The following is a 13,698-nucleotide window of genomic DNA, read 5'->3' as shown; positions in this document are numbered from 1 at the left end:
TTTGGTGTGTAAGTAGACATTAGAGTAAAGCTGGGAGTTGTGTTTTGCAGACGGTGATTAAAGGTTCATAGCAAAATTTTTTGCTAAGCTAGGAATGAAGCGTATTGCAGAATTGCAGTCTGATCAGTGAGCAGTTACATGCTATGTTAGTTTACTTTCCTTTCAAAAAATAGTAGCGAAATGAAATATATTATTGGGCAATATTATAACTGCGAGCCTATTACTAGTGCCCTCAAGTGATGGCCTTGAGGGCACTAGTCGCTAAATGAAAAAGTATGTACTTTCTTTCAAAGGTAGGGTGGTCATAAGAAAGGATGTGATGGCCTTCATGGAGGAGTTCCATCAAAGAGGAAGGCTGGGAAAGAAAGCAACACTACCTTCATTACTCTAATCTCAAAAAAGGAGACAGTAATTGAGTTCAAGGATTTCAGACCTAGAAGCTTGGTTCGTAGTATTCATAAAATCTTGGCCAAAGTTCTTTCAAGAAGGGTGAAGGCGGTAATGGGAAATATCATATCTAAATTTCAAGGAGTATTTGTGGAAGACAGAAAAATTCTAGATGGCATGCTTATTGCATATGAGGTGGTGTATTCAAGCAAAAACTACATGGTAAAAAGGGAATATTATGCAAAATCTGTATAGAAAAATTATAAAACCGTGTCGATTGAAAGTTTCCGGAACATATCCAAAGAAGAATTGGTTTTGGAGATCGATGGAGGGGATGGATCAAAGAATACATATTCTCAGCTTCGTTCTCGATTCTCCTTAATGGATCCCCGGTAGGGTTCTCTGGGATTACTACGGTCGAAGGGAAGGAGATCCAATCTCTCCATGCTTATTCGTTATGGTGGCGAAAGCCCTTAGCCTACTATTGGAAAAGGCAGAGGAGAAAGGATGCACTAAAGGCATGGAGCCATTTTGGTGACGATGGATGCTAACGCACTTGAAAATTGTTGATGACGGGATGACCATTAGGGAATACTATGTTAGAGAAATAATTCTGTATCTGTTGGAAAGAAAAAGCAGTAACCAGTTTGCTTCAAGGCGCGAAATCGCTTTCCTTAAGACAGATTTCGCCCCCACTAGAAGTGTGCAAAGGGGATCCGCGAACTGCCTCCAAGATACAATGAAGCCAGTAGGAATGTCCTACTAATTTGACGACGCTATGCACAAGCGGAGTCAAATCCGAAATGCCCTTAGAATCTTACAAGCCTGAGAGAATCAGTCTAATTTCTGTTACTGCAGTATAACAGTAATTAGATAAACAATAAGAAAATAGTTTAGTAAAACAAATTTTGGTGGGAGCAAGAAAGAGAGTATAATGCACTAGAAGTCTTAAGAATTTATCCAGAAATGGGTAAATTCGATTGTCCTTTGAAATGGTTGGGTTCTGCAACTTTTATAGAGCCTCTGGTGTCTTTTCAGTGTGAAAAGCACCCCTGTATAGAGTCTTTCCAGATCGGTTTGAATTCTGGCCGTTAGATCGCGCCCATACGCGATTCAACGAACCAGATCAATCCTAGAGAGTCTGTTGGGATATTTAAATTCCCGTCCTCCCATCTAACCGTTAGATGATCCATCTATGGTACAGATCGCACCCCTTAGATCCTTGACCGTTGGGAAGGGACACAACCCAATGGATCGCACCCACTGACCGTTGGAGCACTGGGCCCGCTGGGCCGACCGTTGTGCTCGAATCAAAGCCCAACCCAATCGAACTATTCGACACTGGGCTTGGGCTTGATGGGCCTTTGAACTATTCGGCCCACCCACTAGACCGATCCACAATCGTCTAGATCCAACGGTCCAGATCAGATCTGGAAAAATTAAAGGCTCCAATCGCTCCTCGCTACGATGCGGCGTGCGAAGTGCAAAGTGCGCCTAAAAAAGCGCCAATAAAGCGCCACTATGCGCCCTATAGCCCATTGCCCACGCCGCGCGTGCGTGTGCGCGTGCGCGTGCGCGAACGGTGCGTTGCACCGTCCCGCGGGTCCAACCATGGGTTCAACCCAATGTGCAATCAAACAAGTAATAGAAAAGTGTAGTGCTTTATAAGCCCTTCTCTTTCTTTTCTCTCATCCGATTTGGGACTATCTTTTCAACTACATTACACTATTCTCTTTCTCTTGCAAAAAGCAACTATTTCCAAAGAAAAGTTTTTCTTTTTCCAAAACACACTTGAAGAAAATATTTTCCAAAAATTGTTTTGACCAAAAACACTTGATTTTGAAAAATCTTTAACATACTATAGTCATCGCCGAGATAGTCCCACGGTGGCTTTTTGCTTAGACAATGCACCTAGTATTGTAATTTATAGTTGCCGTTTCAATCTTTGAGCAGTTGGCCAAAGCTTAGACAATGCACCTAGTATGGTAATTTGTAGTTGCGGTTTCAATCTTTGAGCAGTTGGCCGAGTCTTTTCTAGCCTTTGATGAATGTGGATACTCTGCTCTGGAAGTATTTCATTCACTTGGAATTTTCAACCTCTGCTGTCGTAGATCCTTGATCTTGCTGGGTCAAGGGGGTAGCCTTGTGGGACCCCATGGGGCCTCCCCCAGATCCCATTCCCGGTCCTTGGGGAGCATTGAGGACATGGATACTCTGGCGAGAAGATTTGAATTCGGAACTAGAAAATTCCCTGGAAGATGGGATACAAAATTTAATAGGAATGTTCCCTCGCATCAACATGGCAGCGACCGGATGTGTTTGAATTGTAGATATAAAAACTTCGGATCGCGCAGTGTTTGTAGGAAATGCTCTGGGCTAAAAGAGAAAATTGAGGTGGCAAAGGTCTGGGTTCCCAAGGTTAATCAACCCCCTTGTGCTGAAAAGAAGGATGGTTCTCCGGTAATCAATATACCGTTGGATCTAGTGAAGGAACGAAAGTGGACCCTTAAATGCTATCTTGTTGGTAGTTTAAAAAATAATGTTCCCTCGCATCAACATGGCAGCGACCGGATGTGTTTGAATTGTAGATATAAAAACTTCGGATCGCGCAGTGTTTGTAGGAAATGCTCTGGGCTAAAAGAGAAAATTGAGGTGGCAAAGGTCTGGGTTCCCAAGGTTAATCAACCCCCTTGTGCTGAAAAGAAGGATGGTTCTCCGGTAATCAATATACCGTTGGATCTAGTGAAGGAACGAAAGTGGACCCTTAAATGCTATCTTGTTGGTAGTTTAAAAAATAATGCTTGGCTCTTGGAGGAGGTTTGGGGATGGGCCAAACGATTCTGGGCCCTTCCTCTGCTTAAAAAACCATTCTTTATTAGCCCTTCGGCTATTTTGTTTTGTTTTGAATATGAATCCCATGCCAAATCAATCCTGATGGGCGGTGGTGATGCTTTGGGTGGATAGTATCTCTTCAACCCTGGTTCCCCGCTCTCAATACTGGTGCGATGACTATTAGACTTAGATTCTACGATATCCCTCTTCATGCCTTGTCAGTCTTCACTGTGGAGGCCTTGGCTCAGCATTTTGGTCATGTCCTAGAGACCAAGCTCTCTGGCAACCATGATCATTGTTTGGCTTTTGCATCTGTTAAGCTCCTCACATCGATGTGGAAATCCTTGCCCCATTTATCAATCTTAAGGTAGATTCCAATATCTATCCGGTGGGAGATAATGCAAGCTGAGGAGTTTATTAATAATGTGGACTTGTCGGTGGTAGGGGATTCCAGTGCCAAGGATAATTCAATTTCTCATGAGGGGCCTGAAATTCATGTCTCCAGTGGAAAGTTGTCAGAGAAAGACATTTCTCCGGAAAAGATACGAAATCCACTGGAAAATTCTGAGGGCAAAATTGGCAATGCTAGGGAGCCATTAGATGGGCCCTCAAAGTTTTTTGAACCGCCTTTTGCTTTGGGTATTGAAAAGCCGTCAGGGAAATCAGAGAGCAAGAAATCATCATTGTGAGGGATGATAGATAGACATGGAAAAGGAGCGAACCAAAAATCCTTAAATGCTGAGGCACGCGGTTTCATGGGGAAGGCTATCCGAAAGGATATTGTTGACAATTTTGATCTGCAATCGGCGGTAGACGAAAAGGCTGTCAAGTTAAAAAATAGATTCTTTAATGGGAACAAAAAGAACAAAGGAAGATCGAGGGGGTCGAAATCTAATAAATGTCAGGATCATGAGGTCCATGTCAATCTTTCCCAGATAAAGAAGCGTCCCCGTGTTGGAAAGGACGGTCACGCGTGTCGAGGCACATCTATTGGCTACTAAAGGCGGTCTCTCTCTGTTTAAAAGATAGCTTCAAGGCCGTCCTAAAAAAGAAGACAATAGTAAGAAAGATTTTCTCTCTGAAGTAAACAATTTTTTGAAAGACTTTGACAAACTGTCCTCTCCCACCATGTTTGAAGAGGAAGGACCCCATACTAGGAAAAGGAATGGTAATCAGGAAAGCTCTTTTGAAGTTGGGGATCTTGAGCTGCTAAAGGAGTTGGAGTATGACGAGCAAATGGCATCGGAGAAGTTTCCCACTCCGAGGGAAATATTAATGGGGCTTTTGAAAAGACAATGGAAACAATTCAAAAAAGATGCAAGGGATAACATGGAAGAGTTTTTTAGTTTAACTGGGAAAAGAAATGTCAAGAATGCGTTCATTCCCGTCTATAAGCTCCCTCATTTCAAGGACGCTTTAGAAGTGGAAAGGATGATCTGTCGTCAGCGCTGGGAGGAGGAGAGGGCGGCAGAGATAGAAAGGCTAGAAGAACTAGTGGTAAGTCCGGTAGTGGAATCTAAGGAGTCTCGTGATTCGTTGGATATGGAAGCAAGCCAGGAGGTTCAAGAGTGCTTAGGAAAGGGAGAAGAAGTTAAAGATAAAGGAAAAATGGTCGAGGAAAGTTCAGGGGTTGCAGAGGAAAGCGGTTATTTCTCTGATGAATTTGATGAAATGATGGCAATAGGAGACGTATTTGGGATAGGCTATGACGATGACTTTGATACTACAAAAAAGATGTTTGTGGCTATGGTGACAAGGGATTTGAAGGAAAAAAGGGAGAAGCATAATGATAAGGATACCGGGAAGCGGGTTGAGAAAAGGGGGGGCCAAGGGTCGAGAACCCTGAAGAAACTGTTGTCCGGGCCCTCTCTTGTAAATAGTTCGTTTTTAGGTTGTTTGTGTGTTTGTGTTAGGTTTTTCTTGTTTTGTGTTCTTCGGAATAGGTGGGTTTTGCCATGCTTGGATACAGATAGTTAGCGAAGTGGCCGCGGCCGTGGTGCTAAGACTTTATTACTATCGGTGATTAGAGGTTCGTTCTCAGATCGAGTGGGATTGTAGTTGTTGAAGTGCTATCTTTTTGTATGAAGGTTATGTTCAATAGGTGGTGGTATCTTCAGAGTGTTTTTGTAAGGAGGATGTGATGGTTGTGGTCGGTGAGAGGGTGGTTGCTTAATTTACAGGGTGTTTTGTTTCTTAAGAGGGTGGATTTCATTACTCCAAAGGAAGTACATGAGCGAATGAGATGATGTAGATCTTCACCATGCTTCAATATCTTTGGCTGTTTTAGGCATTGATCTTTACTTGGATTTTGTGGAGCATACGCTTGGAAGTTGATTCCCTTTAGCTTGATAGACTTTTTGGTCATTTGCTTCGGGTGATGTCCTTCCTTAGAGCCTGTACTTGTCCTAAGAAATTTGGGAGTGAAGAAAATTAGGTGGATTCGGAAGTTGGCTTGGTCATAGACCCGTGTGTTCAAAGTTGCTGTGTTAGATCTAGCTGGATGAATTAGTGATCCTCATCATGTTGTAATTAAGAGTAGTTTCTATTTTGTTTCACCTCTAGAATCAGGAGTATGCTCTTGACCAATTATGCTATGTAAATGCAAGTTGGGACCTCTAGTCCCCAATGTAATTCTCATAGTATAAATAAATATATTTTGTCAACTTTCAAAAAAAATAAATCCTGATGGCACATTATTTTTTTTAATCAGACGAGCAAGAATATGTGAATAATCTAAAGAGAGCATTTAAATGGTTTGAGATGTGCTATGGATTAAAGATCAATTTCTCAAAGAGCTCCATTGTAAATATCAATATGCATCAGAAGGAAGTGGTGGCCTTTGCATCTATAATGGAGTGTAGAGTAGAAGGTTTTCTTATTACTCATCTTGGGCTAAAATTGGGGTTTGGGATACCTAAAGCTACATTATGGGTCACAGTAACTGAAAGGATGAAGAGGAAACTTGCGGCTTGGAAGAGAAGATACTTGTAGTTTGGCAGAATAATTACTCTAATTAAAGTGGCATTGCCAACCTTCTTGTATACTTCTTATCACTTTATAAAGTGCCGGCCAAAGTGAGCAAGAAAATGGAAATGCTTCAAAGAGATTTTCTATGGAAAGGGGAGAATAAGAGAAAGCTCAAGCATTTAATGAATTGGAGAAAGGTAAATCTGTTGAAGAAGTAGTGTGGGCTAGGGATTGGCAACATAAAAATGAGAAACAAGGTTTTATTAGAAAAATGGCCATGGAGATTTGGGGAAGGAAGTCTTCATTGTGGCATCAATTGGTTGGGGATAGATATGGGGCAGGTTGGGGGGATTGGGAGAGTAGAGACACATCTTTAGGCAAGGGCTTGGATGCATGGTAGTCTATATGTCAATCCAGGTCTGTATCTAAACCCTATGTTAGGTTTGTAGCAGGGGGGATAAGGTTTTGGGTTACAAGTGTTGTGCCATGCATTTCCGAGCCTATTCCTAGGGGCGACAACTGGGGAAGTTAGAGTGGGTGACTACTAGGTGCGAGGGAGGGAGGGAGAGAGGGGGTGGAGAGGGTGTTTTAGAACCTTAGGTTTAGGTGTAACTTGAAAGATAGAGTAATTAGTAGCCTAGAACTCCATCTTTCACGTCTCAATAGTTGTTGCTGAGGAACAATTGCATCTTCATAGAAAAAACGTGCAACTAGGGGAGATTAGTGTTTGACACCAAATCCGACCTCATAGCGTGGGTTAAAAGTAGTAAGGAAGCCCTAGCTACAGCGTGGGGCAAATTCTAAAGAATTGAAGGCTATAACCTCTGAGAAAAATAAAAAGCAAAGGATACGCCAAGGTGGTGTCCGATATCAAATGCGTGGATTAAATTCAAATTTGAGGGAAGCTCAAATTAAATCCAGGCCCAATGGGTACTGGAGGAATTTTTTGAGACTCGATCCGATGGTTGCCTTTTCTTATCTTTCTCTGGTCCGACAGGGGTCTATGGATGCAAATGAAGTGGAAGCAAGAGCACTCCTATGGGGATAGAAATAATTTGTAGCCAATGGATCGGGTCACTTGATTATCGAAGAGGCTCATCTAATTCGAAGGTGATAGGACCCTCTTGCAGCATCAATGGCGCCAAAGTTCCGACAAATGCACATATCTTCGAACGAAGAGGCTAGTAAGCTTGTAAAGGAAGGCGCAGAAAGGGGACAGGTCAACATCCAATCAGCTGATAATATAAATGATGTCTGGAGTGTGAAGGCTTCCCCCATAATCAAGGGTGAAAAAATATTCTCTGGCTATAGCAGGCCTTATTAAGGGGGCAGGGGAGCACATTTGATGGTTTGGGCAGAGGAGCACATTCGATGGTTTGGATAGTTTATAGGTGCATCCAAACCAGTATGGTGTTAAGGCTTGAAGCTGATCTATGTATCATGGCGAACTGTTGTGAGGCCTGTATCATCTTGGTATTAATCATGCACAGGATGTCTCGCCCCTGCATGGTTTGGCTGCTGTATCTTGCTTTTTAGCTTTAATAAAATGACTGTTATCTTCATAAAAAATTGTAATGGCAGTGAAGTGATCTCCTTGTTAGGGGTGTGCACTATTCGGTTAACACCGAATTAACCGACCGAACCGATTAGGATTTTAGGTTCCGGTTCGGTTACCTGTAAAATCGGTTCGGTTTCGGTTTTGAAACTTGGTATTAATCGGTTTTCGGTTTCGGTTTCCAACATAAATAAATACGGTTAACCGAAAAACCGAAAACAATATTTATCACTATTGTTGTCCACTTGCATTAGTTTCTCTAATATTTTCAAGGCGTGAGGGGACTTTTGTGCCAGTGGCCATAAAAAGCAGATAGTGTGACATATAAGATAGGACATGTGAATATTAATTGCAAGTGAACAAAAGAGTAGTGAGTGGACCACAACAGGTCAATATATTTAATTGCATTCATCTGAACAACCCTGACTCCCTAAGTGAATTGATATATCCACCCCTTTTTTTACTTGGGAAAGCCCCCGCTATACTAAAAAGAATACACAGTTACAAGAGGCTGTCCCGTGTAAACTTAAGAGTGAATATATTACTAAGTAATATTAAATTAAAATTCCTATTTCACTTTCGTGACCTAGGTCACACAAACAAAGCCATTTTTTTCTTTTCTTATCTAGTTCTCTTTACTCTTGGTTTAGGGTTTGTCCGCCGCTTCTCCAAGATTCCAACTCCGGCAACCCCATCTCCGCGGCCTCCGCCTCTCAAAGACTCCAACTCCGGCACCCCATCTCCATGGCCAACAACTTCTGGTTCATTTGAAAGAGAAATAGGGTTTGGATGAGGTAGACTGAAAGAGAAAGTTTTTTGAGAGGTTCTATTAGGGTTTCAAGGAGGAACACAGAGAATGATATTTTTTTAGAATTGTAAGAAGAAAATCAGAGAGGGTAATTATATCTTCTTCTTCCCCTCTTTATTCTTTTATCTATTATTTTCTTTAACCGAACTAACCGAAGAACCGATTTTTTTCAGTTTCGGATAAAGTTCGGTTACAATGAATTTCGGTTTGGTTTCGGTGCCCTTCTCCCACTAACCGAAATAATTCGGTTCGAGTTTAACCGAATGAACAACCCTACTCCTTGTAGAGTACTAGTGTTTGGTTATCAACTAAAGTAGTTTCTTGGTACGGAGTCTCATTACCTAAATAAGGGGGCCATAGGGTGTCATTACAATAGAGAGAAAAGATAGAAAGAGAGAAGATTGCTAAATCTTGCCTAACAACAAAAATCCTTCTATTTTTTTTTACGTAGTTTGGAGGAGAACAAAAGTCATGCTACATAGTTAGACAAGGGAAAGATAGGACAGGTAGTCCAAAAGATGCAACCAAACACTGCACAAAATTCTAGCAGCCGACGGGATTTTGTTTGGATATTGGATGTCATTCCTCGTTTGGTTGCTAATGTTGCATTGAACTCTTGGGAGACTCCCTGGAATGTCTCATGGGTAATTATTGCATGTCACAAAGGATGGCATTCTTGTACCCTCTTTACAACTTTCAAACCAAATTACACAAAAAAATAGAATTTTACTCGAAAAATCTTGGGTATTGTGTTCTCTCTCTCTCTCTCTCTCTATGTATATTGGTAATGACGCCCCCTATACTTCCCCTATTCTTGAGTCTATGCCGCGTAACCAAACACTACTGCACTATTCTCCAAGGTAATTCATGACAAATCCAATGCTCGTCTCTTCCCTGTTGACTAGTCATTTCACGACTCTTCCAGTCAATGCTATGCATCGAGCATCCAAATAGACCCGTTGCTATGTTTGAATGCTTAAGCATTCTTTAGGGCAGTAAAGTCTATGGACAAGGGCATTATTTTGGATGTCATGTAAACCTTGGGGAAACCATGAGAGTATTCTATTTGGATGCAAGCTAATGAGGGAGAAATAGAGAGAGAGAAAGAGAAGAATTTAGAGAGAGGAGAGGAGAGTAGAGGAGAGGATAATTACCTATGATTTTTTTTTTTGAGATATTTCATATGAAAAAAGAAATAATGCCACATCACTGGACATACAATTATTACACATTTTTGTTATTTGGTAATTTCTAAGGATTTGGATGTTACTTTGGCAAACAAACACAAAGTAATCCAAAACATGCAATTTTTTGCTTAGGGATTGCTTTAGGATCCCTTGCAATTGGCATCCAAACAGAGCTTTTTTTGGACAAATGGTCCATTTATATACAATAATCCTATTGTAGCGGGTATGGTTTCTATTACGATCAAAAACTTTATTTCTTAAAAGGGTTATACCATATACGTACGTGGGAAAAGGGGAAGGAGTCAGATTTACCCCGATGCAAGTAATTTTCTCATTCGACAGATTATAAAATATCTCACAGATACTTTTCATGTCCCTCCGCAAACAAGAAAACAGAAAAAAAAACAAACCTGTGCAAAGAGAATGACAGTAAACTAGTTTTTCCTCACTAATACTACTCTCGAAAAATATTTTACAAGTTAAATTTACAAAGGAGAGAGAAAGATAGACTCAAGAAACGGCACCCAGGGGCTGGGGCTGAGATGATTCATGGAAGAAAGCAGGTGTCATGTCTCCTTTATCCTCCTCGTTTTCTTCTTCCTCTTCCTCAGCATCCCATAGAAAGTGAGCATATGAGGCCATCAGATAACTGCAAAGTAACAAAGAAAAGATAAATAAAATCTCATTTGATTTCTGGTAAATTTGGGATAAAAAGGAACCATTTACAGAATTTTTGACTTGAAAGTGCTAAATTTGGAGAGAGATACATGATGGGAGAAATCATAAGAATGCAAATGAAAAGCCTACTTCTCAATTCGATGGTTCTTACCAATCATCTGGAGCGGTTTGGATAGCTTGATTAAAATAGCTCTCGGCACGTGGGGCATCTTTCTGCGTCTGCCATATCAGATCTGCGTAGAGGGATAGAATTTCTCCATTGCTTGGATTTTCTAAGATTGCCCGTCCACAGTACTCTTCAGCTTTCACAAAATCCCCACGAACCTGCATATCCCATAATTCAAATGAGATTATTGATTTTATTCCAGGTTAATCATCTAATAAAAAAATATCTAGAAAATAATACATATTCTGTATGGTTGGAGAGACAGGATAAACAAGCAAGAATTCAAAATATAGAAACTATGTTGCATCAGAGTGTCTGAATCCAACACGGGTATCGAGAGTGTAGGATTCGGCAAACCTCAAAAAGAATAATTGGTAGATTCACTAAAATATTTTAATCAATTTTCAAATTTTGTTTTGTTACATAATAATAAGTTTATAACAAGAAATATATTGAAACATTTAATCGGTTAAGTACATATAGCATTTTATTTCTTCTATTTACAAAACTTACTAGTAGTGTGGGTTAAACTCAAAATATTGTAAAGTTGTGACAGTGTTAAAGTAGAAAAAACGGATTAAAAAATATCTAGAAGTGTCTAAAAGAATCCTGAAGTATTTGAATCCAAGATGACAAATTCTTCACCCATTTAGAAGAATTCATGTAAGATGGCATAGAAATGAATAAAACAGTAATGAGTTGAAAATGTCTAAAAGATTACCTCCTTCAAAAACCTCGCATAATTGCCTAGAAGAAGGGCATTTCCAGGATTTGCTTCGATCATCTTCTGATAATAAGCATCAGTACTATAATTCCAATTATTCGAATCAGAAAAATCAGACCCATCATCTTCTAATCCATCTCCACCACCACCACCACCACCTCGTCCTCCTCCTTCTCCTCCTCCTCCTCTTCCACCACATCCACCAAACCCACAACCAGAAAAAGCTCCATCACCCACATCACAACACCCTTTCATACCCTCTACTGATTCATCCAAACCCGAACTCGAAAAAATCCGTTCGAGAGATGACGAGCTAGAATCGAATCCTCCTTCTTCTTCATCTTCTTCCACAGAAATTGACGTCAGGTTCCTTGCAAATTGCTTACGCTTAAGATCGTTTTCTGAATGGGCTCTCATCATCTTTTTAGATGAAATTGAAGATACTTCACTAACAGGAGAGGGAGAATTTGATGAAGCTGTTAATGAAATAGAAGGAGAGAGATGGGTGATCGATAGAGTTTTCTGTAAAGGAGGAAGCATATCGGGTTCTGGAGAGGGTTCCTTTGAGACTGGAACCCATGAATTTAGGATTGGAGTTGAAGCACTTCGGAGAAGCATTTTGCAGAGAAAAATCACTTCTTCAGAAAGCTTCTAAAACACCAATCGCTCGTCTACCACAACCCAATTCGTTTAAACTGTAAGACTGCGTTCATTTGTTTTCTTCATTTGAGGAAGGAAAGAAACCTGATAGAAAACCAAATACCGCTTTTAGATATCTAATTCTGAGTAAGAAATTCTGAAATTCCCACCCAGTTACTCAAAAAGCACTAAAGAGTTTGAGAATATCAATCAACTAGGAAAACACCTCTAGAACCCAAATCCCAGTTCTTCAAAGCCTACAAAAATAATCTAAAACCCCTTAACCTCCAAGCCCTTAAACCCAAACAGTTTTTTTTGGTAAGCAGAGAGAAACCCAAACAGTTTCCCCCTTGAGAAAGAGAGAAACCATTGGAGCTTATTTATACTAAGAAGAGGGCATATCAGCCGTTGATTTTAATTTCCCACGTGGCATTATTTCTTTGGTTGAGAAACACGTTTTATAAACATACTGTTGACCCAAAGAGACAATGCGTCAAGTGACGTGGGCCACTCTTACCTGTTGATTTGTCTCTTACTTCCACTTTGACGGTCCAAATTCGCTCTACCACGTGAGCGTCCCATTACCTGACAAAAACAGCCCGGCAAAATCTTTGCGGGCAAGCGAGAAGGTTAGATTTTTCTGTGATTTTCTATTGGGCCATGATATTTTCACACCACCACCCCCCGCCCCGCCCCGCCCCCCCACGCGGCGGCAGTACGAATTCGGCCCCCTTATAACGTGAACAGTGGGCAACTTTAAGAGAAAAGTACGGAATGTGGCCACATGTTTCTAGGAATTACGGATTTCGGGTACTGCTTAAAACTAGCATCAAAGACCGGTGATTCTTCAAAATCAGACGGTAAAAAGACCCTGATACTCTTTTAACATTGACATATTCCTCCTTTTCATTACTGCCTATTAAATTAGCACGCTTCACGAGACTTCTTTTGGTTTTCGTTTGAATGTGTATTTGAACCGACGGAACCTTGGGTTCGTTTCTATCTTGGCCGTCGGAAATAACTATAGACGGATGGATGCTTGACACGTGTTGAAAAACTTTTTGGAACGCTTGCAACCCAAAGGCAATCATTATCTTTTCTCACTTCTCTTTTGGCTTAGAACGGTAACGTTATTGAATACGTCTCTTTTGGCTTAGAATCTTTTCACTTCTTTTTTGGTCCTCACTTCTCTTTTGGCTTAGAACGGTAACGTTATTGAATATGTGTCTTTTGGATTAAAATCTTTTCTCACTTCTTTTTTGGCTTAGAACGGTAACGTTATTGAATACGTCTCTTTTGGCTTATAATCTTTTCACTTCTCTTTTGGCTTAGAATCTTTTCACTTCTCTTTTGGTCCTCACTTCTCTTTTACTTAGAACGGTAACGTTATTGAATACGTGTCATTTGGATTAGAATCTTTTCTCACTTCTCTTTTGGCTTAGGACGGTAACGTTATTGAATACGTCTCTTTTGGCTTAGAATCTTTTCACTTCTCTTTGGTCCTCACTTCTCTTATGGCTTATAACAGTAACGTTATTGGCTTAGAACGGCGACGCTATTGAATATTTTATTATTTCGCATGCCTCTTTTGGCTGAGAACGCCGCCAGAATATTAAGGGGTACGCTAACGGAAATAGGGTGTAGGCGGAAATAGGGTGTACGCCGACAGAAATTCAGGGGTACGCTGACAGAAATAATGGGGTACGCCGGCGGAAATAATGAGTACGCGACGGATTCTAGGGTACGCCGGCGGAT

At 40.7% G+C, this 13,698-nt stretch overlaps 1 protein-coding gene across 1 annotated transcript; it reads right to left on the bottom strand.

The window, feature by feature from the left end:
• Positions 1-10,043: 10,043 nt before the first annotated feature.
• LOC143854331 (Tetratricopeptide repeat (TPR)-like superfamily protein) lies at positions 10,044-12,315 on the bottom strand. The gene is made up of 3 exons (XM_077364222.1): positions 11,302-12,315; positions 10,566-10,738; positions 10,044-10,385 (listed from the first exon to the last, which is right to left on the bottom strand). Exons 1-3 carry the CDS (start codon positions 11,920-11,922, stop codon positions 10,247-10,249), a joined length of 933 nt encoding a protein of 310 aa, XP_077220337.1. The 5' UTR covers positions 11,923-12,315; the 3' UTR covers positions 10,044-10,246.
• Between the last annotated feature and the right edge of the window lie 1,383 nt (positions 12,316-13,698).

This window comes from Tasmannia lanceolata, unplaced genomic scaffold, assembly GCF_043159265.1.
Source record: "Tasmannia lanceolata isolate RefF3 unplaced genomic scaffold, GAP_Taslan_0.1 ptg000003l, whole genome shotgun sequence".
NCBI classification, from domain to species: domain Eukaryota; kingdom Viridiplantae; phylum Streptophyta; class Magnoliopsida; order Canellales; family Winteraceae; genus Tasmannia; species Tasmannia lanceolata.
The sequence above is the reverse complement of the archived record's forward strand: the minus strand, read 5'-3'. Positions and strand labels throughout refer to the sequence as shown.

Excerpts from the sequence above, each read along its gene's own strand:
- LOC143854331 (XM_077364222.1), bottom strand. The coding sequence starts at position 11,922 with ATGCTTCTCCGAAGTGCTTCAACTCCAATCCTAAATTCATGGGTTCCA. Across the intron at positions 10,739-11,301 it reads ATGCGAGGTTTTTGAAGGAG|GTTCGTGGGGATTTTGTGAA; the intron begins GTAATCTTTTAG and ends TGGGATATGCAG. Across the intron at positions 10,386-10,565 it reads CAAACCGCTCCAGATGATTG|TTATCTGATGGCCTCATATG; the intron begins GTAAGAACCATC and ends GTTACTTTGCAG.